The sequence below is a fragment of the Glycine soja genome, chromosome 10 (assembly GCF_004193775.1).
Source record: "Glycine soja cultivar W05 chromosome 10, ASM419377v2, whole genome shotgun sequence".
Taxonomy (NCBI): Eukaryota; Viridiplantae; Streptophyta; class Magnoliopsida; order Fabales; family Fabaceae; genus Glycine; species Glycine soja.
The window spans coordinates 21,465,406-21,479,096 of NC_041011.1; the positions used below are offsets into that span (position 1 = coordinate 21,465,406).

The 13,691-nt window shown below is 34.9% G+C and overlaps 1 protein-coding gene across 2 annotated transcripts; it reads right to left on the reverse strand.

Moving 5' to 3' along the window:
* Nucleotides 1-9,231: 9,231 nt before the first annotated feature.
* On the reverse strand, nucleotides 9,232-13,367 carry LOC114370596. Of its 2 annotated transcripts, none has more exons than XM_028327996.1 (3): nucleotides 13,322-13,367; nucleotides 11,467-11,541; nucleotides 9,232-10,356 (listed from the first exon to the last, which is right to left on the reverse strand). In XM_028327996.1, the coding sequence occupies exon 3, from the start codon at nucleotides 10,326-10,328 to the stop codon at nucleotides 9,540-9,542; it is 789 nt and encodes a 262-aa protein (XP_028183797.1). In that variant the 5' UTR covers nucleotides 10,329-10,356; nucleotides 11,467-11,541; nucleotides 13,322-13,367; the 3' UTR covers nucleotides 9,232-9,539. The 2 variants fall into 2 exon arrangements, with proteins under 2 accessions (XP_028183797.1, XP_028183796.1); XM_028327995.1 differs by lacking the exon at nucleotides 13,322-13,367 and adding an exon at nucleotides 11,877-12,042.
* Nucleotides 13,368-13,691: the final 324 nt, after the last annotated feature.

Genomic DNA, 13,691 nt, shown 5'->3' on the forward strand with positions numbered 1-13,691 from the left:
TTGATAGGTTTTCTAAAATGGCTCATTTTATTCCATGTAAAAAAGTTGATGATGCTTCCCATGTGGCTGATTTGTTTTTCAAGGAGATTGTGAGACTCATGGTTTTCCAAGGAGCATTGTTAGTGATAGAGACTCTAAGTTCCTAAGTCATTTTTGGAGAACTTTGTGGGGTAAGTTGGGCACTAAATTGTTATTTTCAACCACTTGTCACCCACAAACCGATGGGCAAATGAAAGTTGTTAATAGGACATTGAGAACTTTGCTTAGGATAGTTTTGAGGAAGAACTTAAAAACTTGGGAAGCTTTGTACCCCATGTTGAGTTTGCTTACAATAGAGCTATTCATAGCACTACTAATTGCTCTCCTTTTGAAGTTGTTTATGGTTTTAACCCACTAACTCCTCTTGATCTTTTGCCTATGCCTAATGTTTCTATTTTTAAGCATAAAGAAGGTCAAGCAAAGGCTCACTATGTGAATAAGCTTCATGAGAGAGTCAAAGATCAAATTGAGAGGAAAAATAAAAGTTATGCTAAACAAGCCAACAAAGGGAGAAAGAAGGTTGTCTTCGAACCCGGAGATTGGGTTTGGGTTCACATGAGAAAAAAAGGTTTCCGGAACAAAGGAAATCAAAGCTTCAACCAAGGGGAGATGGACCATTTCAAGTGCTTGAAAGAATCAATGACAATGCTTACAAAGTTGAGCTACCCGGTGAGTATAATGTTAGTTCCACCTTCAATGTATCTAACTTATCTCTTTTTGATGCAGATGGAGAATCCGATTTGAGGACAAATCCTTCTCAAGAGGGAGAGAATAATGAGGACATGACCAAGACCAAGGGCAAGGATCCACTTGAAGGACTTGGAGGACCAATGACAAGGGCTAGAGCAAGGAAAGCCAAGGAAGCTCTTCAACAAGTGTTGCCCATACTATTTGAATACATGCCCAAGTTTCAAGGAGAAAAGTCCAAGGTTGTGAGTTGTATCATGGCCCAAATAGAGGAGGACTAAATGGAACCACTTTGTCTTAATTTTATAGTGTTTAGTTTGTCTAAATAATGGTCCAATCCTTGTAAAGTTGGCTGACCAAAAATATGTTTTGGGTTAATCAACTAAAAGGGCTTTAGTTTGGTTTAGTTCAAGTTGTAATAAGGGTCCAATTGACAACCTAGGCATTAGCCTTTTGGGAGACCAAATGGTGGCTGGGTTGATGGTTGTTGGGGGTGACTTTTGGTTGCCACAATTTCAGTTACACTCAGCCATTAAGTTCTTTTATTTCCCTAGGTTAGTGGCATTAAGTTCTTTTAATTCTTGGTTAGTGGATCATTACTAAAATCGGATGTAAAGCTTCTATATAAGCTGAACCATTTTATCAAAAAACACAGGTTGAGTTTTATTCAGAAAAATTAGAGTTTATCTTTTTTATCTTAGTGAGAATGATTCTCCTAAGTTTTTGAGTGATTCAAGAACACCCTGGCTATATCAAAGGACTTTCACAACCTTTGTGTGTTGCCCTCGCCAGAAAGAGTGATTCTTTCCTTCCTTTCATCTTCAACCTTGTTCTTTCAAACCACAATTCCAGAAAATCCACTTCTACCCAGAATTATCTCGTGGCCATAACTCCCATTTTACACGCTCAAATTAAATGATTCTTGAGCCTAAATTGAATTTCAAAATGATATCTTTCACCTTATTTTGGAATCACCTCATTTGGAGTCCTGTCGCTTGAGTTATAGTCATTTCTATATTTCTGTCCAATCACCACTTAACCTACGTTTTATCATCTCATTCTTCCATTTTATTCCAAGAACCACCTTATTAAGGCCCACAAAATTAGCCACCGCCTAACCCTTAAATCTTGCCAATTTTCCATCCTTTTCTTAATCAATTTCCGCATTTTCCATCAAGGTTTAATCCTAGACGATCCTAAGTCAGCCTTTGTGCAATGAAGGTTCATATAAAAAAAGCTCGTTTACCAAATAATCAAACAAGTTTTTAGCTTATAAAAAGAAATAGAAGCTAACTTAAATGTTTTACAATACACACTCTAAAACTATTTACAAGAGTTTTAGACTTTCTTATGAAAGTAGTAATTTTTTTATGTAAATAGAGAAGTATGAGAACAATTTATCTTGCGGGGGTTATTGTATAACACATTGTTGTCCTATAGTGGGAGGCCATCTTGAGTGGTGCCTCCAATGTTAATCATTTTTTACTTTCTACATCGACTGCAAGTATAACCAACGTAAAAGTATTATTGATGTCTTGATGGCTCATACTCTATAACACTTTATACAGTAATATTTTACTTAACATCATTGTTGGTCAGAACCTTCCATTGGTCATAATTTTCGTAGGTAGCCTTTTCTAATACCTCAATAATCTGCTCCTGCTGCTTTCAGGATCAATGACTATCCCCACAAATCAGCTCAAGACTTTCTAGCATACTTTGTCCCTCACTCACATGCTTTCTGTGAAGTTTCCCAAAAAGACACTCATCTCATAACTACACCAAGTCAAACACATTAAATGTGAAGTTCTAAAGTGATGAGCCATCGAAAAGTAGATGCATCTTGTTAATATAGAGACTACCAATTAATTCTTTAAGTCATTCTCAATTGAACAGTCCAATACCTGCATAGCCTCTGAATTCTTCTAATTCAGGTGTGATTCGTCCGGAGTGTTACATGTGTAACATCCCATTTTTCGTAAACTAATTTAAAAAGGATTGTTATTTGTAAATAAATAGAGTTTTAGAAAAATGATGAGGTTTTTATAATTAAATAAATAAGGAGAAATAAATGTATTAAAATGATGATTTGAGAGAAAATAAAAAAGGTATTTTATTTATTTATTTGATAGGAAAGAAAATAGAGTTTATTTTTATAAAATAATAAAAAATAAATAGAGTAAATAATAGGCTTTGAATACCCTAGCTACAAATAGAGGCATCTTAGGTCAATTTTCAGACTGACGATACTGTTTACGCCTCCTCTTTCTCTCAATTTTGTTTTCCCCTCTCCTCCTCCCTAAACCCTCTCTTTTCCCGCATACCACTAAAACTATCTTAGGAAATGATGATCTCGGACTCATTTATCGTTGGATCGTCGTGAAAGTTTAACCCCAGGTTTGGAACTCATTTCCAAACACTCTCACCGTTGGGAACAGCGAAAATATGTCGGAGCTGAGAGAAATACTCTTTGCATCGTAGCTTTTTCTTTTCCCACAGAAATCCAAAATTGTCTCAGTAAAACTATGATCCAGAATTCGTTAACCGTTGGATTGTCATGAAATTTGGATACGTGATTAGAGATTAATTTCCGCACATTTTCACCGTTGGGATTTATGAAATAATATTCCTGGATAGAGAAAACTGAATCGCACAAAGATAGTACAAAATGAAGACTTCAATCATTTCTCCTTCTCTCTAACATTTGGGAACCCTGTCAGAGCAGTCAGAAGAAAAACTTAAGGAATCTCAGGAGATCGCTAGAGATGCCACTATTGTTGTCATAATACACACATGAGCCCGCTTAGAGGTAAGGGATGAGTTTATCGCAATTGGGGATTAGAATGAACATGTGTAGGGATCCTTAGAGGATTAAATTGGGTTTATTTTGGGATGTTTATTGAATTTTTCCTTTATGATTATAAATACAATATTGATGTCCTTGATGTGAATTGGTTGATAAAATTGAGTGAGTTCTCGTGGTGTTTTCGTTTTTCATACCTATGATTTTGATATAATTATGCGAAATTATTTGAGGGATTTTACTTCCCATGTTGTGATAAACCTTTTGTATAAATAGTTATATTGGGACTATGAAATTATGATTGAAATTGTATATAAGTGATAAATTGAATATATGATGAATTGTAGAATAATATATTACTTTGAGACTATAATATTGTTTTGGAGATTGACTATAAGTGCAAAGTTGAATGTGTTAAATTGCGAGATACACGTAAACATGAGATGATTGATTATGACATTATGAGATGCTAAATTGTGGGCATGATATTTGATTGTGAATAAGTGTGTGTTTAACACTTGATGTGACGATAATTGTGTTGTGAGCTTTGAATTATACAATAACCCGACTAGTGTTTATATAGAGAAAAGTGTTTATGCGCAGTGTTAAAGAGAAAGTGTAGGTTCCTAGTAGGAATCAATGTTAAATTGTAGCGCAATGTGTTAAACGTGTTTGAAACAGGAGTATGAGGCCATGGGTATTGTATACTTCATGAGCAGTGTCTGTTTGCAAAAATTATTTTAGGGGTTGGACCTAAATCAGGAGGGAGAGACCCTGACGGACTCTTCGGAGTGTAGGCCTTGGGGGTAAATACACCCGGTTTGAGTGCTCCTTTAAGCCTGTGCCGATCCCACATGGTTGGAGCATTCTCGCAAAACAGCGTGACCCTGACTAGTCTCCCTATGATTTTACTTAGTGAGAGTGACCTAACATACCTATTTTATGGTGTGTCTTGTTATGTACTCCTAAGCGCCCCAGGGTGGTTTTTCACTGACATGGTACCACATTGCATATAGGTTTGAGTCTTAGCATAACTGTTGCATAACACTTGCTGATTGTTTATTATGAAATTAATGAGTGTTATTATGTCTTGATCGGAGTGTGTGATTCATGTGTAATGTGATTGATGATTGAAAAGTGAATTTTAAATGACAAAGTGGTGGAATTACGTGAGTTATGTTGAAGTAATTTGTATCTCATTTATATGATATGTATATCTAATTGTCTTGTTTCTCTATTAGTTAGGAATGTGATAACTCACTCCTCGTGTGTTATTTGTGTTTGGATCCTGTAATGATCTTGAACTTTGTGTTCGTGGAAGCAGATGATTAGGTGGATGACTATGAAGAACCTTATGCTAGAGGACACGGGAACACAATGCTCTGATAGGATGTGACATTGGAGTATAGGTTTCTATATTAATTGCATGAAGTCTTGGATGACCTTGTTTTGGGTGGAGATGATTTATTATTTATTTGGACAAGTTTTATTATGATGTTAGAAAAGTGAATGTGAGCCTTTTACCATTTTGAAAGGCTTATATTTAAATGTGTTTTAAAAATTTAATTAATTTTGATTTTTTACTTCTTTTATTATTAGTACATATATGTGAGGGGTAAAGGGCGTCACAACATGCCTACTAGCTTCCACTGATTTGTCCTCAAACCACATATCAAATTGAGAGAGAGGTTTGCTCAGACACCATTTGTAACATCCCTTATTATTGATGTTGATGCGTAAAATGTGTACTTGCACAAGGGCAAGTGTATCCTACGTAGTAGTATTGTGGACTCGACATTCTGGATATTGTACCCTAGAGACAATTGTGTTCCCAAATAATCTAAATCGTATTAAGTAAATAATTTTTGGGGTTTTATCTTGAGTTGGAAGATTGTTTGTAATTGTGTTCAAGAAAATAAAACTAAAGACAACAATAGTTGCGAGGAAGAGATACATATTGATGCAATCCTACCCCGCAAGGGCATTGGATAGAAAACTCCAAGTAGATTGGGCCAGAGATGCAAGAGAAGGCCCTAGGGTTCTTATGAGCCTTAGGGTAGATTTCAGGCCCATGGGCTAAGTACGAGCCCACTTATCTTTGTAAATATTAGATTAAGGTTTCATTATTTTTGGGCCTTGTATTTAGGGCTCCACAATGTAGGTAGGGTACCCTAGAAATATAGGATTTTCAGCCCTTATATTTTAGGGCACCTAGACTAGTTTTTGTATTAGGGGTAGTTTTGTAATTTCACATGCACTAAGTGGATATTTGATGTGTGTGGTTGAAAATAAATTTAATTGAATTGGTAGAAGCCCAATCCAATTAAATTTTAGAGGGGGAGGTGAGCATTTGCTTACTACACCCCATTGCCACATCATATAGTCACACTTTGTGCATGTCCTTCATGCTTTTCATGCCTCATGACACCTAAGCACACTTAGTGGAGAATCTTGGAATTGATCTTGGATTAGTGGGCTGAACCATAACTAAAATTCACTAATCATAATTAGTGAAATTTTGGCTCCAAAGTTTGGCTCCCCAAATTCAATTTCAAATTCAAGTGAAATTTGAATTTCCCTCCAATTTTGTGTGACACTTAGGCTATAAATAGAGGTCATGTGTGTGCATTTTTTTCAACTTTGATCATTTGAATATAAAACTTCAGATTTCAAAGCTCATTTAGAGCACAAAATTTTGTGCTCTTCTCTCCCTCTCCCTTCATTCATCTCCTTCTTCCTCCAAGCTCTTATCCATGGCCTCCTATGGTGGTGAGCTTCTTCTAGACTCATCTTCTCATTGAAGTGGCATCTCCTCTCTCTCTTCCTTTCTCCATTCCGCTGCCATTCATCTTCCAAGAAGCAAAGGAATCCATTGATGAAGAAGATCTTAGGCCTACAAGCTCCAATGGAGCTTGCATCACATATGAATAAAGATGACTTGGATTATGATTTTGCATGTATCATTTTCCTCAAATTCCTATTCTAATTTAGAACTCTCGGTTAACAATCAATTATCTAATGCCTCTTAATTTAATTATCAGCCTATGATCAAGGTCTAAAAATACTCTTCCCCTAAATCAATTTTGCATTGGTCATTTAGGATTCAATTTAGGGTTAAGGATGAATTATAGAGATGTTTGTAAAGAGGAGATTCATGCCACCAGTTTGATCATGTAAGTTTTATGAACCCTATCATCCTACTAGTTAGATAATTATGAGAAGATGGTCACTAACATACAATTAACTAAGATTAGAGTGATCAATTCTAATATAAAAGAGAAAACAATAGAAAAATACAATCAATTGAATAACATCAAGAACTTTATTAAAAAAGAGGAACCAAAGTACATGGGTACAACTACATCACAATCCGAGTTCTAAGGGGGTTTAGCCAACCATGGTCACAAAATAGCCAAACAACATACAAGATTGCATTGAGAATAAAAGATATCGAAAACCCTTATAGATTAAGACCCCAATTGTCCCGGTGCAATTCTGTCTCTCTAAAGCCCTTATTGCTCGAAAATAAAATAATAGCTACCTAAAAAAAGACACAAACGCTCTATTTATAATTCCTTAAAGATAATTACTCCATTTAGGTGCACTACGACCATGGTAACATCCACCACGACTGAGGTCAAAAACTTGTGGCGCTAAAGCTTTGGGTTGTTATGGACTGACTAAAACCCTCATGGGTTGACCAGGGTCATGATGAAATTTTCCACAGCCGTTGTTGGAAAGATGACGTTGAGGCTTTGGGGCATTGTGGACTGACTATGGTTGTACTACTTACCACGATTGTTATAAAGTGATAAAGTCTTCAAATCTTTAGGAAAATTAGCAGTTTCCAACTCCATCACTCAATTGAGCGGCTTATGCTTATGCAATGTGAAACTAGAATCCATATATGAGTTCTGCCAATAAAATGCATGGAAATGACACACAAACTCGCTCAAAATATGGTTTATCAATCCTATCAACACCTTCACATCTTTCAATCACATTCAATGCACCAACACAAACAATTTGTGCTTTCACCAATTTAAAAATTTAACGTGTGACTATGATGCATGTTTCTCAAGGTTTGGCAGGGAAGAATTAATCATAACCTTTGTACTACATGATTCAAAATCTGTAGTTTTCTCATTGTACCTGAAACCTCGCAAGCATTCCTCAAAGTTTAACAACAGCAATGTTATTTCTCTTAACATACGTCTTTATATTAGAATCCACGCCTTCACATAAAGAAGTAATTTGTATGCATGAAAAAATAGTATCATGTAAATAGGTTGTATCCCAAAATAACTTCTTCTCATACACTTGCAATATCCAACTGTTACCTTCAAGTTGATATCTAACAACATCTTCCAAAACTACTCAAATCTCTTAGGTGAAAAATTACTTTACATTCTTCTTTCAAATGCAGTTAAAAAAAATTTTATGTTTCACTATCTAATTTGCATTTTTTGCAAATGTCATGCGCATAATTTATGCATAGTGTTTGGGAAAACCTGTTTGATTGCCTCCCTCATGGAACCATCATCGTTCATAACCACAACTGCTAGATTTTTTTGCGAATTGATTCCAAGATAGTTTCTAACATCCACTTATATGATGGACATGATGATTTTTGCCAGAAAAAATAACCAAAAGATGGTTGTACTTGTTTTTTTTTTTTTTTGTAAGTGGCATCGAAAGCAATCACATCTCCAAAAAGTTGGTAATTAGATATGCTAGTTTCATCTACCTAGAATAGATGCCTCAACTTACCATCCTCAAAAACAATGTATTTAGAGGATGATATTGGATCACTGTATGCTTTGTCTTCTAGATAACTTAGTGTAGCCATCACATCTCCTTGTTTTTTTTCGATAACTTTTCAAGATCAATATAATTGAACAAATCCTTTTTTGATGAATCCAGCACCAACAAGTCCACCCTTTTGGTCCATCATATAATTCATTATTTGAGAAGTTTTTACACCATGTTTATGCAAGCTAGCACCAACAAGTCCGCCCTTTTGGTCCATCATATAATCCATTATTTGACAAGTTTTTATACCATGTTTACGCAAACTATCAACTTGAGCTCTATCTATATCAATCAATCTCTTGTATGAATGGAACAAGGAGACTAAAATTAACCCTACATAGAGAATGGTTGTGTTCCTCCTCAAACAACACAACTTTCCACCTCCCAATTTTCTTATTTAGCATTAGTTTGCAGTTGGTACATGTAAGGGTCTTGTGATCCTTTATCCTGTCTATCCTTATCAAGTATATTTTGTCCCTCAAACTGGCTTTGTTGCATAAAAATTGAGACATTACAAATTTATGTTATCAGTTATAACATACCTCATCTTTTCGTATTCCAAAACCATGATATTTTGCATAAAAATGAGAGAAATTATAAGCAACATGCTGACTTGAAAATTTTAACAACAGTATATTTTCAATTGTCAAATCAACAATTGAGTGACCATCATGATGATTGTCACCATCTTCACCGCTTTCACTTTTAGTATCAACATGATCACTTTCACTTTGAGATTCATTTCCAATTTCACCTTCATGTCCACTTCCATCAGTGTAACAAACTACAATCATCATCATCTTTTTTTCAAATTCATAGTTGGATCACGGTCACAATTATCCATCTGTAATTTAAGCAACAAACATGCTAATTTTATTGACATAAAGAAATCAGAAACCCATTTTCATTTTCATTTTATCGATTCAAAGTATGTTTCTTTCGATTGTAGTCACTTTGGAATAACCCATGACTCATCATCATTCGAGGCCTAGTGCTACCTTATCAGTCGCTTTTACAATTAAATGACCCATTTTTCGAAGTACATTTGACAGCATTACAATTGTTTTTATGTTATACTAGCTACTCAAACAATTAATTAGGTACGCACAAATTATACACAGGCTAAAGCATTTTCTCAAACAAAAACAAACTGCATTAAAATAAATCCTATAAAATTTTCCTAGATATATGAAGAATTTCATTTTCTCAGAGCCATTTTCTCATCACCTGGCAGGCAATTCTCCCCATGGTTGCTAGTTCCTTCAAGCCAATCCTCCAGCTTAGCTTGTTTACTAGCTTTGAAGTCATCAAAATTTTCTGATAGTGACAATAACTTATCCCCAATATCACTTGGTTCAGGTCGAGATTCACCTTCAACCTGGCTTGATACCGGCTTGTCAGCTTGTGAAGATGCAGTACTATTTGCAGATGCATCTGGCAATGACATGCTATGGTACATCAGTTGCTTCTCGGTGTTGGAATTTACCGATCCCATAGAATCAAGTTGTGGCCACTTGTTGAGACTTTTAGTTTTAGTCTTCTGTTTAGAAAAGCTAAAAACACTTGAAAAATAGTTACCCCTCATTTCACTTATTCCCTCCTGGGAATAAACTGCAGGGTTAGCTCTGTCTGTCTGAAAATATGATGTTGACTGATGGATAAGCCTTCTTCCTTTTGGATGCTTGGCTGTCATGATTACCAGTGATTTTTTTATGTCTCCGATCATCTCATCAGCTATGGGGAATCCACACTCTTTCATTGATCTCACCATTGCGACGGAATCCTCCAAATCTTCGGTCTGCAAAGTTGTTTCGTGAGACTTGTCAATAATGTTGTTCTTAAGTTTGATGACATTTGGCACTGCATTTTGAGTGTGATGTTGGATAAAGAAGAGACCGGCAGACGGTTCATTGGCTGCGTATTTAATCATTTCCGCCAAGCAGTTGCTTATTTCCACAAAACCATCAACATGGGAGAATCCATGCATCTTCCCAAAGACAAAATATTGTTCATCACTGTCATTGTCCAGAAAAGACACAAAATCAGAACAACTATAGCAGGGTAAACAGAGTAGAGTATAATATCCAATCAGCATTTGGGGTATAACTTATATATCTGTTGGACAACTTCATTTAGTGGTAATTGGTTTTAAGCTGAAATCTAAGAAGTGTCATCAAGCAGAAGCTCCCCACAGTGGGAAAAACTCCAAATTACACTAGCAGAGTATACTATCCTTACTCCCCACCCCCCAATATAACACAAAGTGACATCCTACATATAAGAAACAACTCTACTCTGTAACTAGCCTGCCTGCTGATGTGGCACCCTCTTGAATATTTTTTTTCTGGCCTCACAAAACCTCAACTCCTCTACCATAGGCTCATAGCTCAGCCCATGATCTATGGATTGGACTTGCATACCACTTTTCCCGTTCAAATATGGTTGGAATGGAATTTAAATATCTTGGTTAAATAATGCAATAGTAGGACTTGAAACCAAGGTTACAAATTGTAGGTGATATCTCATTGTTATCGTAGAAATTGAGGACTTTGTTGTGGTTGCAAATGCATCAAAAATTGAAATTTAAAACCCTGTCTAAAGACAGTAAGTTTCACTTAAAATTGATCTTAAAATTTTGTAATCAAAAACTTAAATTCAAGTATGAAGTCCATAAAAACTATAGCCACCCTCGTGATGAGATGGTACCAGTACAACAATTATTTAGCAGTACCCAAGCATCATAGATGGAGAGACTGGTGCTGTGTTTGGTAAAGGGATGGAATTGAAAATAAAATATGACATCTCTGTATAAGGGAAAGAAAATAAAATGTTGAGCTTTAATTAAATCATGAAGATTTTTATCCCACAGCAAATAAAAATTAACCTCAAAAAAATTTATAAATCCTGTTTTCTCTACCAAGACCAAAATATGCAAACAATTCATATCCCCACAAAAATATACTCTCAATTTTCTTGTTTAAACCCTTCTATAACAAATTGGAAAGTTGGAGGCCATACTTGGTTTCCAATCTCATCAACAACACTATGCAGCCTACATTATGAGTTCCAAGAGACAGGGAAACAAAGAACAAATAACTATGAATGTCAAAACTACACTAGCATACCTTACAAATGTCTGGTTTAAGATCTTTGAGGTCTCCTCAGTAGTAACAAATCATTAAAGTTGATCTTTCTTGTTCCTACAGACAAATAAAACATTGAAAGGGCATTAGGCTCCCAAGATGGAATTGAAAAGTTGAAAACAAAATCACAAGGGGAAAACTCCGGCTCCATATGATAAATTGATATTGAAATGATTGACTGATGCTGTTTCCTGTCAAACTCTCTTTCAATCTGTCCTTTCAATTCCCCTTCTTTGTTTTGAGACTGCTTGTTTTGATGGTTAGGTTTAGGCATTGTTGTTTGGGGACTCATTTGATATGGTGCAATGAAAGGAATGTGTTGGGGGTGGAGTAAGTCACTAAAATTCATCCATCTCACTATAACAAAATAGCCAACGAAGAACCTCACTTACCCAAGACGTAAACCCAGCCCAACACACCTATTAAGAACCATGACAGCAAGCAACCAAGCTCACCACAACACAACTTAGGCTATGTTAAAACTAGCTTGAAAAGATTATTATAAGTTGAAAAATTAGCTGGAAATTGAAAAGCTAGTTGGTAGTGAAAAATTGAAAAGCTAGTTGGTAGTGAAAAGTTGGAAGCTGGTTACTAGAAACAGAAAAACTAACTTAATAAATTGTAAATATTTAATAAAAATAGTTATTAAAATAATAAAAAATTCTAAAATGACATAAAAATAATAAAACTATTATTTATTTAAAAAATATAATCAGAAAAATTTGATAAATATATTAAGAATAATAAGAAAAAAAATAAAAAGTTAGAAACTACTAAAAAAAGTTTATTTATTAAACAATGAAATAAATTTTTTAACTAATAAAAAAAAATTAAAAACTACCTGAAATGTCTTACTAAACATAACCTTAATCACATAACCTATTATTGTCAACAAGCATCTCAAGCCACACTATGTAACAAAAGCCTTCCCTCACGCAACTACACCAGGCATTCATGAACTATTGTGCCACTATAACAATCCAACCAACTACCTAATCGCCATAAAGCCATCATTATTGGTTCAAACTATTGAAGTCTGATTCTCTACATCGCATTGTCTCGCACGTAAATGTCCAACGAAATCATAACCGGTTAATTTCATGTTTCAAATTTGTTACTTAAAGCAAATAAGCTATTTCTTTAAAAGAAACCAGGAAAAAAACATCCTTCAGAACAGAGAAACACAGCCCTATCCCACATATGCAAGGGACAATAAATTCCCTAAAAGAAAACCTCCAAAACTGTAACAAACAAAACCAATATAACTTGTCAAACCTAGAATCCCAAATTAGGAAACGAAAAATTATTAGGTGATTTTGAACCCCACCGATTTTTATAGAACACATTCAAATTTTATAACTTACAAGAAAAAGATTAACAACTCTATTAAGTGTCATATAAAGATTAACAGGGACATGACCATACCGTTCAGGATCACATAATAATTTCTCGAACTATAGTAAAAAAAGAAAAAACATAAAAAGCCAAAACGTAGATGATGTTTTTCTGCTCACAGAACGAGTTAAAGAGAACGTGAAGTTTTGCGAGTATTTCAGGAATTAAAAATCACGGGATCCTTTCATTATTGTTAAATTGATAATCAAAAATTCTTTTACCAAAAAAAGAAAAAATTGGTAATCAATATTAGTGGTCTTCTCATAAAATGAAGACGTACCAGTCAAAATCACGTTGAATAAAACGCTACCCACAAATGCAGCCTAATACGTACCAGTGTTGGGTTACGTAATAATAATAACAAGGACTTTCGCCAATTGATCAAATTGAAACAAGTGCATATGATACGGTTATGAAGAAGAATGAGAATCTAGACACGCACCATATTCAACACGGGATCGGATCACGAAGCTTCCTTCCTTCGTCGCCGACTGCAACCTCTCCGCGATTGCTCCTTCCATTTCATTGCCTTTAATAATCATTAACTAGTGCATGTTCCCGTGCGGGACAAATTATGTGTGAGAAGTACAACTTTTTTATTTATTTTAAAAAAGTAAATTTAAAACTTAGGGGTCTAAGTGGATAAGTCATTTGTAATTTCGAATTGACTTAAATCAATTCAAATAGTTTTAATATTGAATTTGTCAATTGGTTGAGCCATTAATTTAAATATTACTGATTATTGATTACATAGACTCATCGATTTAAATTGAGTAAGCATCAATATGCATTCTTAATCTTCGGCATCAAAG